Source organism: Rhinolophus sinicus, chromosome 1 (assembly GCF_057876585.1).
Source record: "Rhinolophus sinicus isolate RSI-liver-muscle chromosome 1, RSI-T2T, whole genome shotgun sequence".
NCBI lineage: Eukaryota > Metazoa > Chordata > Mammalia > Chiroptera > Rhinolophidae > Rhinolophus > Rhinolophus sinicus.
In genome coordinates this window covers 117,633,795-117,657,585 of record NC_142501.1, presented here as the reverse complement: position 1 = coordinate 117,657,585, position 23,791 = coordinate 117,633,795, and the positions used below count along the sequence as shown (strand labels likewise).

The window sequence follows — 23,791 nt, the reverse complement described above, 5'->3', positions numbered from 1 at the left end:
ATATTATAAAGAAGGAAGATTAACTCTGATGATTTTACTTGGATCTGTGGATTGGAAGATTATATAAAAGTGCAGGACACATTACAATGATGTCTGAAGCACTCTGATTGCCAATAATTTCTCCTATTTTATAAACTACTTGAGCATAACTGAATTGAAAAGAAGTGTTGATTGTTTAATCACCCTCTACATTCTCAGTGTTATATCCATTTTAGTTATAATCATGGTAACTCAGATGTTGAAATATAAGTTTATGTTACCATAAAGTTGAAAATAGACTGAGTCTTTTAAGACAGTAAGGAAAGAGGGAAAATTTTGATTGCTTGAAAGTATTTACAGCCTGCTGTGTGTATCTTGTGTCATTTATTTGCCGTGTGTAGTGCTGAAAAGTGTCTTTTGTGTATAGCTGCCTTGGCTGTCGAAGAGCTTGGCTTTGAGCGATTTCATGCATTAATTCAGTAAGTAACATTGGAACATTTAAAATACTTACCTTTGGACACATTACCATTTAAGTTTGTTCATACTGTGGAAAGGTATTTAGATTTATATGCTTGGATTCATTTGTTTTCAAATTTAAAAAAAGAATTTGTAAATGTGTACTTAAATTATTCAGATTCCTAAACTAACTATTGAAATACACTTTTTATAACATTAAAAGCTTTTTCATCATTACAGTGAAAAAAATCATTTTAACCTAATGTTTCTCTGTCCTGAGTGAGTATAAAGATTCTAGGATAAACATTTGAATTATTTATTGTTTGTCAAAGTATACTTTCTATAATTTTTGCTAAAAGTGCCATATTTTCAGAAGAGCATTTAAACTTTTTACTACAAAATGGAAGGTCAGAATAGCTATGTTGACAGAATTATAGGTGGCATTTAATTTGAAATGTAACATTAATGTCTTTTAAAAGAAGCCACAAATGTATATCTCTGGTATTCAGATATTTGTTAAATAATTCTCAGGCTTTAAAAAATCAAGTTTTTTGTTGTTGTTGTTTTTAAACACATCTTAGAAGAGGGCCGGGGCCACTTCGTTCCTTAAATAACTGTATAATCATTGAAGAATTTATGCCAGACAGATCACGTAAGAGATGAAGACGTTCTCTACCAAGTAGGCATTCTGTCTTAATGGGATATGTTATATATAGTGACAGTTGTCAACAGCTTTCACTTTTAATGGCTAAATTTGTATTTGAAAATTTGGGGCACATAAAAAAATGTCCTGTTTGTATGTATACATTTTAATGTATAAGACAACTAAGAATTTTCCCATTTATGGATGTAGTAAATCTCATGATGGTACTAATACTTAATTCTTTTTTCCCCCAGAAAAAGATCATTCGGAAGTTTATCAGAATTAAAAGATGCTGTCTTGGATCAATATCCAATGTGGGGAAACAAATTTGGAGTATTGCTTTTTCTGTATTCTGTATTACTGACAAAGGTTCGTTTAAGGAGATGCTTCTTCTGGCTTTTATTAGTTTGAGTTTAGTATATTTTTCCTGTTATGAGAAAAAAATTTATTCTTGATGCTGTTTCTAAATTTCAGAATAAAAACCTCTTATGCTGATGACAATTCTCTTTCCCCACTACTCACTTTTTACTTCACCACTTTCAAACTTACTTTCACCCCCGACTTTATGGACTGTGGAGGTTATCAGTAATATTCTACTTAATGAAATGCACTCAGTTCTTCTGAATTTTACTTTGCTGTTAGCAATGTCTGGCAGTTGACCCCTTAACCCCTTCTGGAAGCTCTTTCTAACCCACACTCTCTTTCTTATCTAATAAATCATTGTCTAAGTTCTCTTTCTATAATGTCTCATAATTTTTATTTATATCTTTTTTTTCCATCTTTACATTCTGGTTCTATCCTTTTCTAAGCTTTTATTCTAGAAAGTTTAGTCCTTGGGTCCTGTATGCTGCTTTTTATGGGTATTTATTCTCTCAGCTTACCTTTATGTGGTTAATTCCAACATGCACAGTACCAGTCTTGCCCTTTTTCCCCAAGTGCCAATCTCATACTTAGTAGCCTGTTAGTCTCAGTTATCCTAGTAGATTTACCATGTCTAAAATCAAACTTCTTTCATTTGACAAATGATTATTGAGCATTGACTCTATGCTAGGCACTGGACTTACAGTGTAGGATACAATTTGTTTTTTTAATGGTTCCTCCTTGGTATTGTAAAAAAAAAAAAATTTGATTCCATCCATTACGGCAGTGTTTTCCAGTGTTTGTTGCATGTACAAAGCATAATGGGAAAATAGTAACAGTCTGCCTAAGTTTATTTGGTGGAATCAAGGGCAGACCGTATATAATAGGGACCATTTGATGAATGATAAAAAGTTTTCTAGACAGAAAAGCTGTGGGAAGATTTTCCAAGCAGTGACAATAGCAAGTATGAAGGCATAATCAATCGGGGATATAACACATGCTGGGAAGCATAGTAGTTCTGTATTACTGCAGCATAATACTTCAGAAAGGCAATTGTGGAAGATGAGACTGTTACATAAATATGTGAAGTTTAGAATATAAAGATTCTTGTATATTATGCAAAAATACTTTAGATTTAATGTGGCCAAACTTAGGACAAAACAAAAATTTATAACAAGGGAGTAACAAGATCTTTTCATTAATAAAAGACTCCTTAAATTGGGATAAGAGTTGTATTGGGGGTAGTTGGTGTGTGGAGTATACGTCTAGAGTCAGGAGAACTAGAAAAGTGACTGACTAGGTGAACCTAAACCAGGGCAATGACCATGGAAATGGAAAAGAAAGGGAGCATATTTAGAAGCATATATTAAATTTAGAAATGCAAAAACATTTAGGAGGATGTTGAAGAGAAAGAATCAAAGTACTTGGTCGTTGGTTAGAAGTGGTAAATACCAGTGGTGGTGGTATCTAAGATGACTTGTTTCTTAGGAGTTCATCTTGACTTTTCATTAGTCTGCCCGTTTTTTTATGCTCAAGACTTTTGATACCTCATCTGTCTCTTGTTCTTTACAGCCAATAAACCATCATGTCTGGTCGTTCTTCCTTGAACTGGTCTTTGAAATTATTTCCTCTCCCTTCCCGGTGGTTATGTCACTTTTTCATAGTATTCATTTTGCTTTTATCGTAGCCTGCTTTGTATTGTTTTTCACAAGGAAGACAAGTACAAGATCTCATACTTGTTTGTGTCATCCTACATGTGTTTACGCAATCATTAAAGATTTTGATCATTGATTAATCATCTCTTTAATCCTTAGAAATGGCCTGTGTAGTCTGGTAGAACCAATGGTTAAAGTTAGATGAGTAGTTCAATGAATGCAAGTCATCTTTGTCATGTTGGAGTTGATGAAGTTAAAATACCTAGGTCTTCTTTAGTTATCTAGTATCTAAACCTTTTGGGATTTGGGCACCCTTTGGGAGGATTAAAAATAGTAGAAAATTGGTTTTCAAGAAAATAAGTTTCCTGCCCTCCTAGTTTATATCTTTGTCAGTACACATTTGAATTACCAATAATAATTGTGAGAACACACAATCAGAAGCAAATGTTCCATTTTCTTTTGTATCGGTGATTTTGTTTATACAAATTTATATCTCTAGCAACACTCGTGTGTATGTTTTTAGTACCAATAAGCTTTTTAAATGACCTAAGGAAATGTATCAGATGCCTTAGCAGGTTTATTAATTTTGAAATTAGCCTAAAGTTAAATGAAGATTCACTTTTGGATTAATTTTCTCCTTCTTCCTCTTGAAACTTAAACTGTCTCTCTCTGTCCCTTTAACCAACATTAGATCTATTACCTGCATGCTTTATATAGAGCCTAAGAAAGAAAATAAAAAGATATTCTTGGTGAAACTATTTCCCATTATCATCTTAAATGCACCTCTGATTCAAATCTGGGTAATTCTTTGGCAGAAAAGTTACTTAAATAATTGTGTTTTATTAATTTATAGTATGAACTGGTCAGTTTTTAAATTATAATTTTCATTTTTAGTTTTTAAAATAAGCCAACAATATTTGCTTTCTTTAGGGCATTGAAAACATAAAAAATGAAATTGAAGATTCAACTGAACCTTTAATAGATCCTGTGTATGGACATGGCAGGTAATTAAAATCTGTTATCTTCTATATGGATTTTAATTTTTAAGAACTTGACTTAGAATGAAATACTATGGAATCAGATAATGTTTCTTGTCAGTGTTCACAGTATAAAGTCTATGAATTTGAGAAGTCTTGTGCTTTATGCATTGTTTGCCTTATGTATGAACTCTTAATTTCCACTTCAGGTTTATATATGCATTGCATTTATTGTAGCAAATATTTTGTTTTAGGATGGTTCCAGGGGTATTGTAACAATTTCTGCTTGATATTTGTAAAACTTTTTAGTAGATGAAATTTATTTTGATGTAGAAATAAGTCTATTTTCACCTATTTATAAATGCTTTCCTGCGTGGGACAAAAAAAGTTTTTTTTCTTATTTTTTTCTGAGACTACTGTCCCTCTCAAGTTTTTTTAATAGTTATTTCCATTAAAATCGATAAAATAGTGATTAACTCATGCTAAAAAATAAGTACTTCTCTTTAGGACTTTCTGCCTCAGAGGTTAAAATTCACATATGCTCCATCAAACACAAAATAATAAGTATGTATTTTTCAAGATGATTATAAATATTAAGTAAATTATCATTAAGTAAATTATCATAAGTCTATCATTTATTTTTTTCATCCATTTTAATATGGTGTGTTGGATAAAGTTGTCAAATTTATATGAATATATAGAACAACAGATACCATTGTGATGATTCATTTAGTGACATAGTTAGCAAGGCTGTTGTTCAGTTGAGTGTATAAAATGAAAAACGTAAAATTTTTCCTAATTCTGTTTCTTAAACAACAAAATTTAATGTAAAAAGTCATTACTTTATGCCTTACCACAGGGACCATTTTATTTGAAAAGTAGTTTATTCATATTTTAATTACTTTTTAATTTTTATTAATAGCCAAAGTTTAATTAACCTCCTACTGACGGGACATGCTGTTTCTAATGTATGGGATGGTGATAGAGAGTGCTCAGGAATGAGTAAGTATAATCTTTGTGTGTTTATCTATTCTTAATATTTCACTAGAATAGAGTTGATTGTTATTCATCTACTTAATGTCTCTGTATCACTTAGAAGTTCAGTGCTTTATAATAGAAGTTTTTACAGTTTTTAAGGTGCTATAACCTGAAGAGCATCCTCTTTGGAGGCAAACTTGGGCTCAAATCCCAGATTACTTTCCAAGCCTTTAGTTTTTTCTAGTATAAAATTGGGATTGTACGGCTATCTTCTTTAGCAAAAGTAAAATATAGATCTCTTGATTTATGTGTATAAACGTAATACATATTTATGCAGTGGTATGAATAAGTCTGGAACACTTACGTTTTGCTTAAAATTTAGGAGAATTATAAATATATTTTTAGAGATGGTTGTAAATATTAAGTAAATTATCAGCATGAGTATCATTTATTTTTTCATCCATTTAAATACAGTATCTTGGATAAAGTTGTTAAATTTATATGAATATATAGAACAACAGATACCATTGTGGTGATTCATTTAGTGACATAGGTAGTAGCAAGGCTGTTGTTCAGTTGAGTGTATGAAATGAAAAACGTATTGTGATTTGAAATACTTGCTTTGAGAATCTAGTGGTTTTTCCTGTACTACTTTTAATGTGCAGAATTTCCTTTAAGATGCTGGGCAAATTTAATGTTAAACCACCACCCCCTCTACCACTACCTCCATTTCTGGTCTCAATTATTTCTTTCCTATAGCTTCCTGTGTTACTAGGGACATTGAAGTGAAATACCTTTGGCCAATCTGTCCAGTTAAGGAGAACTGATAGATAGCTCTGAATAAAATGCCCTTCAGCTTATTGAGGCAGTCTAAATTCATGTATTTACTCCTTCAACTTATACTGAGTAACTACTGTGTACCTCCTATTGAAGTAGGTAATATAGGACAGGAAGTTCCATTGTCCTTATAATTCACAGGGAAATTTATTTCTTCTATAATTATATAAAACTCACCAAATGACAGAAGCAAATATTGTGATGGAGAAAATAATAGTTACTGATTTTTGTTCCCATTTAAATGAGTAAGTCTTCATAATATTTATGAATTTTTCTCATATTTTAGAAATAGGTATACTTAACTAACAAAAATATGAAAGGATATAACATTAAGGAAAAGATCAGTAATAATTATATAATTTTAAAATTAAAAAGCACCTCAGCGTGATCCAACGTTTCATTTTACTGTTGAAGAAATTTAAGAACTACCCTCCCTGCCTACACTAGATAATATATGGAAATTATTCACTTCATGATGAAGTTAGAACGAAAACCTAGTTTTGCTAATTTTGGGTAAAGATCAAATTTCAAACAGTAAAATTCACAGACAAAAAACCTGCACAAGTTATCTGGCTCAATTTTTTTATAATTGAGTCCATCCTCTTCTTGAACCCTCATTCTCATTGATAGCTGAAAGCATGTAGCTAAAAGTTAATATGCAGGTTTCTCCCCCCACTCACTCACAATGGCTTCTGCCCACCTCTTCCTCCTTCCTGATGGTTTCTGGGCCCTGAAGTGTCTTATATCATTTGAGGTGATTAGGGAAGGCATGTCTGGTTCCTGCTGAACTTTGGCTGAAGTATCTCATCCCACTCGGCCTCTGTCCTTGCTACTCCTGTGTGCTGTGGCTCGTAACTCTTTCCACCTGGACTTTTGTGCACTGCTCTGACTTTTGGTACTAATTATCACGGTCCTTCTTTTATACATTCTGCAGGTGCTCCCAGACCTCTCCTCCTCCCGGAACCAGAATATTCTTTGTCTCCCTAGGATTTTCCTCACCCAGCCTCCCATAGGCTTTTTTCTTACCGCGTACTACCTTTACAGAGTATTAGTCACTTATACTAATTTTGGTTCTTGATATGTACAAATTCATCCTTTTCTGTTTCTTGAAAAACTAGCTTTCAGAGCTTTTGACGTGCTGTGGATTTATTTTAAGAATAGTTTGAATATCAAAACTAAGCAATGACTTTGAAAGAATTATTTTGGAAAACAAAGTAAATGGCATATTTCCTGCATTTTTCCTCAGTCGTTAGGAATGTTGACTTGAAGTTGAATCTGTTTTCAGTCACAAACTTAAAATAAAAATTCATACATTCATTCAGGATGTTTTATTGGATGTTTTTCTGCTCTGCCAGTATGGGAGGAGGTTGTACTGTATGTAATATACAAGAAAAATTTAAGAGTTAGTAATTTTAAAATCCTAAGGCAAGGCACTTTACTTCCCATGGTTTCCATTTCCTTATTTGTCAAATGTGGAGGTAATACCTTCCTCAAAGAGATGTTGTAAAGATTAAGATCAAATTTCTAAAATGCCTCAACTTGCCATAAGAACTCAGGTTTCCCTCAAAAGCTACACACCTAGTTTGGGGAAATAAGGACATGCACACAAATAACTGTAATACAAGGTGAAATGAAGCATGTTGAACTAAAGCATTACAGAAGTTCAGAGGAGGGAGGAAACTTTCCCAACTTTGTTTATGTTGGGCTTAGGGGAGAGACTTTTAGTGGGACTTAACATTTTAATGGGGCCAGATGGAATGAGCGAGAGGGTATTTTGGGGGGAAACACTGATTGTGTTTAGGGGCAGGGATGCCAATCAGTCTGATGGGAATAGTGGCTCTTAATCCTGGCTACATATTATCACTTGGAGGGCTTAAATGTACGTCAGTGCTCAGGCCCTGGCTGAGACTAAATAAATGAATAAATTAGAATCTTTAGGTAGTGGGGCCTGGGCATGGTAATTTTAAAATTACCCCTATCTAGATGATTCTAATGTACAGCCAGCTTAGAATAGCAATGAATGAGCATTGGCTCTGTGAAGGAGACTAGTATGAGGGATAGTCATAAATGTACGGTTGCCTAGGAACCAGAGGATTTTAAATACTAAGAAATTTAAGCTTTAGTTGGCAAACATTAGGGAGAGAGTCATTGAAGACATTTGAACAGCAATAGCATAACGCTTATAGAATGAGAACATGAATCTGGCAGTTTATAGACTATTGGAATGGGATGACATGTCAAAAGCACATGATCTAGACAGGTGAGAGGTAGTAAGATGAAAATAGTCATGGCAAAGGAAGAAAAAAGAGATCGTACTTTGTGCTGAGCAGTGTGTTTTGGATATGTATCTTCTTAACCTCAACATGTAGTTATAAAAACGGGGGCTCAAATAATTGAGTAACTTGCCCAGTGTGGAACAGCAGAGGCATAACTGCTTTTGACCACACCCGAGGCCTGGCCTGTGCTCATTCGAGATAGCACGTTCACGTGCTGGCCCACCACCTGTGTGTAGGAGAGGACGGGAGAGTGGGTCTGTGGAATCCAGCAGCCGTTAGATATACGAAGGAGAGGTACAGAAAACCAGTAGATTTTCAGATAAAGCTCATTGAATAAATGAACACTCAAAAGAAGCATGGCAAGTTGGCTTAAAGTACTATGTGTGTTTTGGCAGTAGAAAAAAAACAATGTTTGTCCTCAAGTGTTTCATTTTCTTTAAAGGGCAAGTACAACTACTGATGATTAAGAATGCTCATTATGCAGCAGTGGCAAACATTTATTTAACACTATGCCAAGCACCATTCTTAGTACTTAATGACTATAGATACATTTTTTTCCATTTACTCACTGCATTCTTAAAACTAGTCTATGAACATCATAGAACACAGGCACAGAGTGGTTAAGTATGTCGCTTCATTTCATGCAACTTAGTGAAGAGCAGAGCTGAGGTTTGAACTACAGTAGTCTGACTCCATACAACCAGCATATTAACCATTGTAATATACTGCCGCTTATGCTACACTTAGCAGAGTCTTGAGCACGGAAATAAATACGTGAGATGATTTGGAAGAGTTTATCTCAATAAATTTCACAGTCGCCCTAAAAGGTAATTTACCTTGTTTGGAGAAAGAAACAGAGTGAGAATTTAATGCAAAGACTCTTGTCTATGACGCAGTTAGTGAATGAGCCATGCTACCTATCTCTTTGAAGGAGCATGAGAGCTAAGAATAGGCTATGAATTTAGCAATAGCAAGGTCTTTGCTTTCAGAGAGGCACTGAGATGGAAGCCAGATCATAGGGACTAAATATCTTAGCATGGTATGCAAGGAAGTTTGCTGGTGAAAGGGTGGAAAGAGAAGAGTCCGTTGTCCGTTCATAACAAGGCCAAGAGATGGTATACATCGTTTTTGTTTTAAGGGATAGAAGTCACCTAAATTGTCGAGCAAGGGAAGGGAACCTCTTTTAATAAAAGAAATACTAAATGGTCTCAAGACTAGCATTAACCTTGAAAAGATGCACAGTTCTTCTAAAACAGGAAGAATCTGGCAAGAAAAGAAAAAGGCATTTCGAGGTGTGAAAAATTTTAATTAGGAGAACTGAGATTTTGAAGTTTGCTGAAAAGGTGGACAGAGGTAAACTTAGAGGCATATAAATAGGAGAGAAAGGGTTTGAATCAACTGCTTTAAGAAGGAATATAAAAAGGGATTATGAGAGAAAGTTTTAAATGTGTAATAAATAGTAGAGTTGAGATGAGTTTACATAAGATTTAGGGTAGAACCAACCAGTAAAGCTTATGGTTGGGTTTTTTTCTAGCACTAATCATGAATCTGGCAGTGGGAGAGAAAAATGGATACTATGTGTTATCCAGGAGAAAAGGCCAAAAAGGATCAAATACATGGGGCAGTATTCTCACCTTTATTTATGAATGATATCAATGCTTCATCCGTCATATGTAATACTTTTTCCCAGTTTGTCATTTACCTTGAGTTTATTTATAATGAACATTTAGATTTTTTCCATTTGGGGCTGTTAGACAAGGCTGCAGTAAACATTTTTGGATCTGTCTTTCTGTGCATATTGAAGTAGTCTTATAGGATAAATTCCTAAAAGTGTGTATCTTTAAAATTTAGGCATGTGTTAATTTTTTTTTACCCATAGGTTTATTCACATATCATACAAGTCATCCATTTAAAACGTACAAATCAGTGGTGGTCAGTATGTTCTCAGAGTTGTGCAGACGTCACTGCATCAATTTTAGAATTTTTTTATCACCCCGAAAAGAGCCCTTGTACTCATGAACAGTCACTCCTCGTAATTTCCTCCTCCTCAGCTCCTAGCAACTATTAATCTATTTTCTGTCTATAAATTTGCCTATTCTGGACATTGCTTATAAATCATGTAATACGCAGTCTTCTGTGACTGGCTGCCTTCACGTGACATAATGTTTTCAGGGTTTATCCATGTTTTAGCCTATACCAGCACTCCACTCCTTTTTATTGATGAGTAATATTCCATTATGTGGTTTATACCACATTTTATTTATTCATTCAACAGTTGATGGCCATTTGACGTCTTTCCATTTGGCCACCCTGAATAATGTGGTTAGGAACATTTCTGTACAAATTTTTATAAGGATATTTGTGTCCGTTTTTCTTTGGTCCCTATCTAGGAGGGAAAATCCTGAGTCATATGATAACTCTGTGTTCAACCTTTTGAGGAACACCTGTTAAACTTTGATAGATAATGCCAAGTTTCCTTCTACAATTTACTTCACCAGTTGGAAAAGTATAAACTTATGTATGACAGTTGCTGTTTTTCTCCATCTTTAATATCTTGCCAGTTTGTTGACAAGTGAGATCCTATTTTAATTCAAGTATCTCTGATTCCTGGTGACTTTGTGCTTGATTATTTTTTTGTGTGTTTGTCTATTTTTGGTATTTCTTTTTCTGGAAATTGCCTCTTTCGTTTTGGCATTTTCGGCCAGGGGTTATTTTCTTTTATTCACAATTTCTAGGAGCTCTCTCAGTTCTTGTGTATAAATTCTCTCAGTGCTTATGTATTAAATCTGTGTTGCAAATATTTTCCCTCATTCTATCCTGTCTTTGTTAACTTTGCTAATGGTATCTTTTAATGTTTAGCTCTTTATTACTTTTTCCCAAAGAATTACCTAATATCCTAACTCCAGTCAGTTCTCCACAAATATGAAACGTCTACTTTATCAAATAACTTTTCCCATTATGTATGAGTCATTCTTGGACTCTTCTATTCCACTAATCTATTTGTGAGTTCTTATGCCAAATCAAAACTGTTACATACTTTTATAACATACATTGATATTTATTAGCACGTTTCCTAAACTGTAATTTTTCAAAATCATCGTAGTCATTTCTACATTATTCCAATTGAACTGTTTTTCAGCTTCAGTTATAATAATTCTGTTAGGATTTTGATTGAGGTTACATTAAATTTATAGATTATTTTAAAGAAGTGACATCTTTACCATATTAAGGCTTTCCACCTAGATTGTTCTTCATGTCTTTTAATGAAATTATATATTGCTGATCATATAGACTATATAGTTCCTGAAACCATGTGCTTTATTCTACCTTAACTGTTAGAACTATCTTTTGCTTCTGCAATAGACTAGAAATAAAACTACAATAGAACTAATTACCTAATTTCCTTCTTGCCCACCCCCTCAGTCCCTTACAGTGGTTACCATCATATTTTTAAAACCAAATCAGATCATGATACTCTCTTATTTAAAACCTTCAATGGCTGGCTCCTCTCTGCACTTCAAATAAACTCTAAACTCCTTACCTGGCTCTCAAATCCTTTTGTGGTCTGGCCTGTCTACCTTCCATCTGTCTTCATTTTGTACAACTGTATGAATTTTGAGCTGAGGTTTTCTTTGGTTTTGTTTTTCTGTAAATGAGTTTTCCCATGGTCTCTTTTCTATTTTAAAGGAATCCCCCAGTATTTGTATACTCTATTTTATGTATGTATTGCACATGCATTGTTTTGTATGTTTATTCGATGAATATTTTTATTTTTCCTTTTTTTGTGTGTGATTGAAATAGTCAGCTCTAGTAAACCCAAAACCAGAAAAGTATTTGGTTTATCAGAATTTATGTGAGAAAAGATCAGAAATGCTTATTTTATTACTTGTAAAAAATACATTTAATTAGCTGGAACTAAGTTGCCAAGTAAAATGTATGGGACTTCCAGTTAAATTTGAATTTCAGATAAACAGTGAATAATTTTTTGTATTAGTATATTCCATACAGTATTAGAAATGCACTTAAATACTAAAAAAATTTTTTATCTGAAATGTGAATTTACTGGGTATCTTCTGCTTTTACTTGTTAAATCTGGTAACCCTAGCTGAACCCTAAGTGGGTTTAAAAAGCTCCTCACTTTCAGAAACACATTTCACAAAGATCCTGGCTCAAATTGCTTGTCCCTTTACCTATAAGTGAGATAACCAAGCCTTTCTTGGTATTTTATTGCTTTTTATTTTAACTGTTCTTGTATTCTGATTTTTAAAAGTCGTGTTTTTTTTTCCATATTTTTATTCTACAGTTTCTTTACGTTATTTCAGGACCCTACATGATTTCATCCCAGCTAATTTTTTTAGCCACCACGAACCTGTGCTTGAACAAAATTATGCTTCTTGCTTCCATTTCTTTGTTCATCCTACTCCTTGTGGGAAAGACCTATATCCCTCTCATCTGTCTGTGCAGTCATTCAATGCCCACATCATGTGTTGAGCTTCCTGATTCTTACAGCTAAAGGGGATCTTTTTTACCTCTGAGCATAAGTTCTATGTTGTAACCTACCGGTTTTATTTTGGGGGTGGGGGGAAATTTTTTTTAATTGTACAAGGAACCTTTAACATGAGATCTACCATCTCACTGAATTTTTTAAGTTAAGATACCATATAACTATACATAAGAAATTGTACAGCGAATCTGTAGAATTTATCAGTCTTGCCTAACTAGAACTTTGTATTTGTTGGATAACAATTTTCCATTTCCTCCTCTTCCCAGCTCCTGGCAACCACCAGTCCACTCTGCTTCTATGAGTTTGACTATTTTAGATCCCTTGTATAAGTGGAATCATGGAGTATTTCTCCTTCTGTGACCACCTTATTTCACTTACTGTGTTTTCCCGAAAATAAGACCTAACCGGACAATCAGCTCTAATGCGACTTTTGGAGCAAAATTAATATAAGACCCCTTCTTGTATTGTATTATATTATATTATACCCAGTATTTTATATTATATTATATTATATTATATTATATTATATTATATTATATTATATTATATTATATTATATTATATTATATTAATTATACTATGCCTGGTCTTACAGTAAAATAAGACTGGCCTTATATTAATTTTTGCTCCAAAGGACGCATTAGAGCTGATTGTGCGGTTAGGTCTTATTTTCGGGGAAACACGATAGCATAATGTGCTATTCATGTTGCCACATATGATAGGCTTTCCTTCTTTTTTAAGCCAGAATAATATTCCATCATATGTGTGTACCACAATTTCTTTATCCATTCATTCATTACTGGACATCTAGGTTGTTTCGACATCTTGGCTACTGTGAATAGTGCTGCAGTGAGCATGGGAGTGCAGATATCTCTTTGAGATCCTGATTTCAATTCTTTTGGATTAAATAACCAAGTGGAATTGCTGGATCATCTAGTCGTTCTATTTTTAATTTGTTGAGGACCCTTTATACTCCTTTCCTTTTTAGCTACACCATTTTACATTCCCACCAACAGCGTACAATGGTTTCAATTTCTACACATCTTCACCAACACTTATCTTTTACATTTTTTATAATGTCCACCCTAACAGGTGTGAGGTAATCTCTTATTGTGGTTTTGATTTGCATCTCTGATGATTAATAATATTGAGTATTTTTTCATACACTGTTGCCCATTCCTATGTATTCTTTGGCGAAATGTCTATTTAAGTTCTTTGCCCGGTTTTTAATTGGGTTATTTGTTTATTTGCAAGTAAGTTACAGGATTTCCGTGTTTACCTTGGACATTAACCACTTATCAGACACGTGGTTTGCAAAGAGGGTCTTGTCTTCTTCGTCTTCGTGTTCTTACACTATGTTTAGCATTGTTCTTTTCAATACTTGGCACTCAGGGTGTGTTTGTTAAATAAATTTAATGCAGCTATCTGGTTTCCAAGTCAGCATCAAATTGGAAAGGCCCAAGCGGGACTTCTCTAGACACTCTGTGGTAGCAGTGAGAAGTGATGGTTGAGAATAGCGAAGAGTATAATAAAGCCAACTCAGGAACATAAAACTGCACACACTAACTTACTGGAGCAAAAGAGTTGATAGGGATCTAGCATGATTAATCTTAAATACTAGGCTAAGAAAATGAAGTTAGATATTTCTAAAATATAATGGTATAATTATTAGAATTTTCTGCTAATGTAAATAAACTTTTTTGAGACTTATTGAGAAAAGTCTTATATAAGTAAATTCTATAAGTTGTAATATGTGAGAATATTATATTCTCACTAATTACAACTTTGTACAATAATATTCTTAGTGATGTATTTTTAGCTATCAAAAAAAGATAAAAATTTAGTGTACATTCTGTTGAAGGAAATAGGAGTAAGGCATTTTAAAAGTATTACCCTCCAAACTACATGCTTAAACATGTGATTACTGACCTAATATGAATAATTCATTACCCAAGAATTATAAACAGCTTGTTGGCTGTATTTAGTAACATTTTTTTTAAAATTCATTTTGTTAAATTTATTGGGATGACAATAGTTTGTAAAATTATGTAGGTTTCAATCATACATTGTATAATACATCATCTATATACTCGTATCACATTGTGAGTAACATATTTTTATAAATCTTCTATTCTAGACATTTGTTTAAAATTCCAAGGAAAAACATGATGTAGTATCTAATCGTAACACTAGGTGGTGGTGACTGCTTTTAGAAGTTAAAGTGCGAATGTTTCTAACTTTTTTGAACATTTAGTGCTGCTTAGATTTCAGAAGGAAAGGAGAAGAAATTTGTAAGGCTATAGAGTACCATTTCTACCTCTTTGGCAGCTCACCCCCACTCCCCTTTTCTCCTTTGAATGCTTATAATCAATGATTCTCAAATCTGTTCTTCTCATGCCCTTTACACTCTTAAAAATTACTGCGCATCATAAAAAGCTTTCACTTATGTGAGTTATAAGCAAATAATGATCAGTGTTTTTCTAGTTAGAAATTAACACGGAGAAATTTAAAAAGATGTATTAATTTATTTTAAAGCAATAATACACAATATTTGTTAATATAAATATTCTTAATAAAAATAACTATTTCCAAGAAAAAAAATTAGTAAGAAAACAGACTTTGTTTTAATTTTTTAATCCCTCCACTGTCTAGGTTATTTGTAGCCAGCTGGATTTTCATATTTGTTTATAGATTCGATCTGTGGGAATATGATATATCATTTAGCCTCATGAGAGTGTAAGAGTAAAAAGACTTTTCATGAAAATCATTTTAATTTTGTATAGTCTCTTGAAGGGTCTTATGGGCCCCTCAGAATCCAAAACCACAATTTAAGAACTATTGCTATATCTCCTCTGTGCTTATAAGAAGTTAGTGAAGAAATATAAACTATATGTATGTGTGCTATCTATTAATTTTGAATTTACAAATCCAAAAGGTTAAACTACCAGTTTCTGGCTTACACCATCTGGATGTTGTACTTACGGATACATAATAAAATATGTACAACAAAATGACTAAGTGTTGATATTATTACATTAACAAAATAAGAAAAACATTATATCTCAATAGAAAAAAAGGACAAAAGATGACCAGCTGGTAAAAAGGATGCAAAGTTATATATACATTATGTTTACAGTAGACGTAATTTATAACCAGAAAAAAATGCTTTTTAGAAATATGTATGGACTCAAATTATTTTTATAGTTCTATGTAATACACATTAGCTGACAGCTGTAGTCACTGAAGACTTGATTATCATCCCAATTAAAACTCTCTTGTGAAATAATCTCTTTTCTTTTCATTCTCTATGCTTTCTCTATTCTTTGTAATCCACGAATACTCATCTCTCTGCTGATGATTCCCAGCGCTCTGTATCCAACCCTGGCCTCTCTTCCCTATGTTCCCAAGCCTTTCTTCCAGTGGTACCTCCGTCTCTAGGGAGAATCCTAAAGGTGCCTCAGGCCCAGCATAATGTAAAACCAAACTCATGTTCTCCCTTCATACCACTCCAGAACCTACTCCTCCTTAATTCTTTCTTTTTAAAACAACAATACACTCAATATTTGTTAATATAAATATTTTTAATAAAAAATAACTTTTCCCAAACAAAAAAAATTAGAAAGAAAAGTGACTTTGTTTTAAATTTTTTTAATCCCTTTACTGTCTAAATTAACTACCATTTATCAGATTCTCCAGGCTAGAAACCTTTACAGAAGCTTTGGCAATTGCTTCACCCCTTACATACGTTGATTTTTTTCATATCTCTGCTGTTTCCTCTGCCTTCGGTTTTCTTCTTACCTTCTTCTTGGTCTGGAAAATCTGGAAAATTTTTATGTAAACTTCAAGATTCATCTCAAATGTTACCACTTCTGTACACCTTCCCTAATGCAGTAAGCAGATGCTCTTGTATCACTGTAAGATACAGTGTGTGTGTGTGTGTGTGTGTGTGTGTGTGTGTGTGTGTGTAAGTGTAAACAGAGCACACGTTTTTTCATCTGTCTCCCTTGATAAACTATTAACATTTATACAACAGATACTGTGATCTAGTCATCTTTATTTCTCCAGTCTTAAGCACACTGCCTAGGTTTATTTGCAGGAGAGAAGGAAGGTATCATCTGTCCATGTTTTAAGTATTGTGCAAGTAGGTTCCCTGCTACCAGATGATAAATTGTACAGATTTTGATTAGCACATCTATTTGTTTTTCTGAATCAAAGTTGATTCAGATTAGTCATTTCACATGGATATGATTATCTTTTTCTTTTATTTTTGCCAATAATTCGTTGGTTTCAGGGGGGGAAAAATGCCTCCATCCAAAAAGTTAACAGTGATTATAAAGTTTCATAAATACATTTAATGTACACCTAAAGGATCCCATTACCCACCACAAACCTGATGTGATGGTATTTTGTAATGACTACTACTATAATGCTGACTGGATTTGAACTCTTAAATATGGGCTACTGAGATGATGACTCTCTTTAAAAACAATAAAAGTAAACATGGGCTAGGTTTTAAAGTTTTTAGGTAAAAGTGTTGATGTAGAATATATATGTCTACATATGTATGTACATGTAAGTACTTGTTAGATTTCTGCACGCTAATGCAATGCTAACTTTTTTTTGCAGAACTTCTGGGTATACATGAACAAGCAGCTGTAGGATTCTTAACATTAATGGAAGCTTTAAGATACTGTAAGGTAAGTTAATTTTTAGGGTCCTTTGAAAGGTTTTTATTCACACGTCCACTGCTATGGATAGTATTTTTCTCCTATGACAACATATTTTAGCTTATTACTGTCATATACTCTCTTCCGATCCTTCCTGCTCTTCCTTCCTTATTAAGTCTTATTAAGCTGCCCAATCATGATGAGCTGCCTATTTTTGACGTTTGTTCCTTTTTGAGGGTTGGGGGCAGAACCCAGTACAAAATAATTTATAAAAATAGAGACATCTATTATTGAAAATATTTCTATTTTCTTGGTAAACTGTGGAAAAGAATGTACTGTTTCTTCCTTACCAACTAACAGTATGCTTCACTGAAACAACTGGTAATACTTTATCAGGCAAAGAAAAAGAATCTACTAAATGCCTGAAATTCTAAGTTTTGTCCATCTGAAAAATGATTTCACACTTAAAAAAAAGTTCAAGAATTTCACAGCGTTAAGCTCTTTAGCACATGGGCTAAGATTAGGAACTGCCATGAAACTTGTATTAATGGTATGTATTTCATTGTTTTCCTACACAATCTGAAATAACTATTGGATATTCCAAATACTTTCAAATGGCTTTTAAATCATTAATAATTTGCACTTAAAATGTCCTCATTTTGGAGACAGAAAGAAAGAAGACCTAATTTTCTCCTTCCTTTTAGAATGGTGGTTCCATGGCAGTGGTTCTGGTGGTGGTGATTATTTTTAGTAACAATAGCAGTATCTTGCCTCCTTCCTTCCTTCCGTATTGTTATTTTTTTAACCAGCATTCCTCTTTTATGACAACACTTGGGTGAGTTGATATGGGTATGATAATCAAATAGGTTTCATCCTGCCCTTATTCATTAGTAGTGATCATAATGTTAAACAGTAGCAACACTTTTTCTTTCAGTGACTTTAATTATACAAGCCAAAGCTATTCTGAGGCAGCCTGGCAACCAAAGAATCAGGCTACATCCTCTTCTACACACACACACACACACACACACACACACACACACACTCACACACTCACACACTCTCATGTATCCTAAAAGTGTGTGTGCACACATGCAAAAAAAGTCAGTATGTAGAGGTAATGTATATGTTAATTTGCTTGATTGTGATGATCTTTACACAGTGTATACGTGTATCAAGGCATCAAATTGTACACTGCAAATAGATACAATTTTTATTTGTAAACGATATTTCAAGAAAGCTATTTTTTAAAAAGTGTTGTGTGTGTGTTACCGGAGGATAGGGTATGGAGATGATATATTAACACTCGAAACTTTTCCCGTGTGGCCGCTAAGGCCCTAATTATCCGGGGGCTTCCTGACCTTCCAGAGTTGCATTGCTCTCTGCGTTGCTCTGCTTGCAGCCGTGCTGGTCTCCTGTCCATTTCTTCAACATGCCAAACCCTTTCCCACCTCATAAGCCTTCACACCTGCTGTCATCTCTGCCTGGAATACTCCACTCTCCCCTTCAGGTCCTACTTCACATGGTGCCTCAAACATCCTCTCCTTGACCATCCCCTCAGTGACCCTTTTCAACATTATTTCATAGGAATAATCACTCTGTAATGGTCTTTTGGTTTACTTAATCTTGAATTTGTTTTTTTGTTGTCACCCCTAATGAAATATAGACTCTTTAAAGACAGGCACATTGTTTCTCTGGGTACATATTAGGTGTTCAATAAATATTTGTTGAGAGAATGAGTGGCAGATTCACCATAATTGTAAACTTTTCTAAATGTGTGCTTTTGCTTTTCTTTAACCGTGAGGTGAAATGTCTGTTTCCCTCCCAGGGTTGTAGTGGGAAGTAAACAGTTGCTGTATATTCTCGTGTTACCATATTGCTCTAATATTCTAGCAGTAACTTTGGTGTTTCATAAGATTTAAAGATTCTTTTAGTGACAGGACACAACACACTGATATTCGGATAGATTAAAGGCAGAACTCTTAGTTACTTGTAGCTCCAAACCAGAGAGGGCCACCAGGCACGGCCACACAAGGGCTTATTATATATTACACCTGGGACAGGGTAACAGCAAGCTGTAACCATCGGGGACAGTGTATGTATGCGAATTGAGGTGTAGTTAGCTAGGTTTCGAGAGTTCCCTGTAGATTTGCTAATTTGAATCGTTTTGGTGAGCTGGGGGTAGGGGGGGCTGCGGGGCTGTCCCTCCTTGTCTGATACCTGGCCCAGGATGATAAGGACGGTCCATAGTGGCCTGGAATGTGGAGACCTATAAGGAAAGTAGCTGGGGTCCGGACTTAATTCAGCAGTCTTTTAGGGGAACTGACCAGCCTCTAGGCAGGGCATCCAAACTGAATTGAGACAGCATTTTTTTTTTTAAAGAACTTTATTGCACTGTGCTGTCCATCTGTATTTACTGTAGGATCCTTCTGAAAATCTATATACAGTTACTTTTTAATACATGTTTAGGGAAATAGCCTTGAGGAAATACTTGGGTTTGTATTAGTTTTGTGAATGTGAACATTTCCCTGTTTGATAATGTAGCAAAGTGCCCTTTAGAAATGAAACGAACATTTTCATATCATTTTGACCACGTGCACATTAATATAAATAAACAATATTTTTCTCTCTCCTCCCTCCCTCATCTCTCTCTCTCTCTCTCTCTCTCTCTCTCTCTCTATATATATATATATATATATATATATATATATATATATATATATACATATATATACATATATATGTATGTATGTATGTATTTGTACACACGTGTGCGTAACAAAGAAGGTGACTCTTGAGTGCTGTTGACTAGGCCCCTTTTAAAAATAGATCTATAACCCACATGCCATAAAATTCACTATTTGAAAGTGTACAATTCAGTGTTTTTTTGGTATATTCACAAGGCTGTGCAGCATCACTGCTAACTATTTCAGAATGTTTTCATCACCCCAAAAAGCTCCTTCAAACCCATCAAGCAGTCACTTACCCACTACTCCCCAGCCTCTGGCAACTTCCTGTCTCTGTGGCATTGCCTGTTCTGGATATTTCATCTAAATGGAATCACACGGTGTGAGCCTTTTCGTGTCTGACTTCTTTTTCTTAGTATGTCTTCAGTGTTCATTTGTATTTTATCATGTGTTAATTAGTACCTCATTTTTTTAGTGACAATTCTATTGTATGATACATCAGTTTTGTTTATCCATTTGTCAGTTGATGGATGTTTGGGGTCTTTCCACTTTGGGGCCATTATGAAGAATACTGCTCTGAACAACCACGTATCAGTTTTGGGTGAGCATTTTTTCATTTCTCTTGGGTATACACCCAGGAGTGAAATTGCTTGGTCAATGGCAATTAGATGCTTAACTTTTTAAGTAACGGTCAAACTGTTTTCTGCAGTGGTTGCAGTATTTATGCACTCTTGATTTATTTTTATTATTATAAAACACTTCACGAGTTCAGCATTTATTTACCCATTGATCCTACTGTATATAATCTTATCCACTTTTTTTTACTTTTATCTCTATTAAGTACACACACAAACACACACTTTATCTAAAAAGAAATCAAACAACATCTAAACTTATCACCAGAAGAGGCAGCATGATGTAATGGAAAGCCACCACCCTGCAAGTCTGAAACGCTGCGTTTTAATTCCAGCTTATACTGCCAGTTAGCTTTTTGTATTCTGACAAGGCACTGACGCCAGGTAGTTCTCCGTCTCCTCAGGCAAAATCGAAGGACTTGCACTGCACACCTCTAACATCCCTTCTGCTCTGAACCTATGATGAGAGCTTTGCCTTTTTCTTTGTCCTTTTGCTGTTATTCTCTGTTGCCTCCAAACCATCCTCCTTACTCTGCTGTTTGGCCATTACCATTAGCACATCCAATTTAATTCATCCCTCACATCATAGGGCAAAGATACTCGTTTTTCTACCCATAAATACAAAAGAATACTATTTGCCACTTCCCTTCTAGTGATAAGAATAAATTCCAAGGGCCCCGATGGTGGTTGAAATCGGGGCAATGAGCCCTGGTGGTGGTTGAAAGCGGGGCATCATATCAGGGCTGCTGGCTGATTAGGGAAGACTAGTTGGCCTGACTGCCGCAAGTGGCGACTTGGAATTTCCCAATTCTAGGGAGTTTATGGGAGAAAAGCAAATGTGGTAAATTTCATTGGTAAGGTTAGTTGTTTTAAAGTCTTTGTCCTCATAAGAGTGTGGAATTGACTGATGTGAACGTGATTGGGTTTTACCAGTCTGTGTTTTATTTGATTTTTAAGCTTGCTTTTTCTGTCACACACAAAAAAATGATACTTTCAAATTTTTGGTATTATAGTTTTTAAAGTTTAAATTTATAACTTTGAAGGCAGGTTATAAGTGTAACTTTCTATACATTTTAAAGTAACTTCATATTGTAAAACTTTGAATTTATCTCTTACCATGACGAGTCAAAAGAGATTATTATGTTCCCTAGGTTCTTTGAAGACAGGATGTTCTTAAGCCTTTTCCCTTTACTTATTTATTCAGAAATCTACTCCTTTGTTCATTTATAAGTATTTTCCTGATAAGTAATTATTATCAGGTTTATAGTTTTAAGGTTTTTGAGGTACCGAGCTGAAATTCCAGAAGTGGCCATTCTATCTAGGAACTTGAGTGAAACCTGAGAGTGATTCCTAGGGCTAAACTAATTATTTCTAGATGTGTTAAATCTGTATTGTTAATGTTCTAATGTAATGATGCAACATAAGCTTAGCCCTGATAGTCTTCATTACATTCGTTTTTACATTCAGTATTTAACCTTTCTGGATAAGGCATTCTGGCACAATACATTGTTCTATTTAAATATGAATTGGACACTTTAGTTATGTTTCATATATTCGTGGGCAAATATCTAACAGGCAGTATAAAATTTTCATGTATTGATTTTGCTACATTTGTTCTAGGTTGGGGCTTACTTGAAATCTCCAAAATTCCCTATTTGGATTGTTGGCAGTGAAACTCACCTCACCGTATTTTTTGCCAAGGTATGCTCATAGAAAGCTTTCTTCCTTATTATTTTTTTTCTTTTTTAGTATGACACTAGGCAGTCAAGTAATGTTTAATTCAGATCTTTATGCAAACTTCAGTGTATTCCCACTAACAAGTGAATTGTTCCAAATCCTAAAATATTAATACTGAACATACTGTTGTACTGCTCTAGTTTTGGAATCATTTCAATAAAATCTGTAGTTCTGATTGCTTTACCTTTTTTGACTTTAGAGCGTTGACTTTTGTGTTTTGTTTTTTTTCCAAAATCACTTGTATTATGATAAAAATGATTGAATTTAAAAGTTTGGATTGCTCTTTTGTAGAGAAGATAAAATCTCAACTACGTGATATAAAATAATTTTATTTACATCTAGGAAAATATTTTAAAATCTGTCAATAGATTAATGGTATTGAAGTCAAATGCTCTTTTAAGATGGAATATTTCTTACAGTTTGAACATACGAGTATACATGGTTACAACATTGAAATAAGTGCATTTGAATATGTTTATTTTGAAATTCTGACAAAACCTTTTCTAAATCACAGCCTTTAAATGTATATATGTATATTTATATATATTTAAATTTATTTATATGTAGCTTTTATGTTATATATAAATTATATATATATAAATAATTATTTTTTTCCTGCGATTGAGTGCAATTTGGAGTCAGACAGCCTTTGTTTGAATCCCAGGCTTGCCACTTCCTAACATCACTCAGCTGCTTTTCCTATGTCTTTAAAATGGGGATTGATCATAGTACCTAGCTCTTAGAATTGTTGTCAGGCTTAAATATAAAATAGCAGTAATGTTCATATAAAATAGCAGAAAAAGTTCAATGCCCCGTAAATCTTAGCTCTTGTCATCATCGTCATCATTGTCATTTTCATTATTCTGTAGGCATTTAAGGAACAGTTTCAGTTGAGCTCTGTAAATATAGAGACATTTTGTATCCACGCATCTAAATGTTAGGTAGGTCGATAGTGATGGGAGTGAATGATACTCACCTTCCTATGAAATACACTACCTACCTGTCCTGGTATTCTGTGCTGTTCCCATAGAACTTGGTCCATTGTTCCTTTGCACACAGTGCATATCTCCTACTTCCCACACCACTTTTGGTAGGTCCCATGGTCAGCAGGGAGCCTTGTCCAGGGCTAAAATTTTTTCCTTTTGAAATAAAGTAATATAAAGCCAGAAGATCACATATAAATGGTAAATGTGATTGATGATACATGATAACATTCATTAGGTTCAGTTTTAATTTTTTTAAAATACAGTAGTTTTATGTAGTCTTTGCCAAATAGAAAATACTATAAATCGTACTGTTTTTTTACATGACGTGGTTATCCTTTGTTTGATATTTCTAGATAATAGCAAGTAATTTTGGCTGTGGGTTTGTTTGTTTGTTTTTGAGTTTTGGTTTATTCA

At 34.0% G+C, this 23,791-nt stretch overlaps 1 protein-coding gene across 4 annotated transcripts in view; it reads left to right on the top strand.

Moving 5' to 3' along the window:
• The window catches only part of MINDY3 (MINDY lysine 48 deubiquitinase 3), an 85,891-nt gene that overhangs the window by 20,389 nt on the left and 41,711 nt on the right, over positions 1-23,791 (top strand). For 2 of the 4 annotated variants that reach the window (XM_019746057.3, XM_019746059.3), the window contains 6 exons: positions 407-458; positions 1,333-1,447; positions 4,024-4,097; positions 4,993-5,072; positions 17,292-17,362; positions 22,275-22,355. In XM_019746057.3, the coding sequence (XP_019601616.1) occupies positions 407-458; positions 1,333-1,447; positions 4,024-4,097; positions 4,993-5,072; positions 17,292-17,362; positions 22,275-22,355 (473 nt within the window). The remainder of the gene's footprint in view (positions 1-406; positions 459-1,332; positions 1,448-4,023; positions 4,098-4,992; positions 5,073-17,291; positions 17,363-22,274; positions 22,356-23,791) is intronic. The other 2 variants (XM_074324803.2, XM_019746058.3) reach the window with 1 other exon arrangement.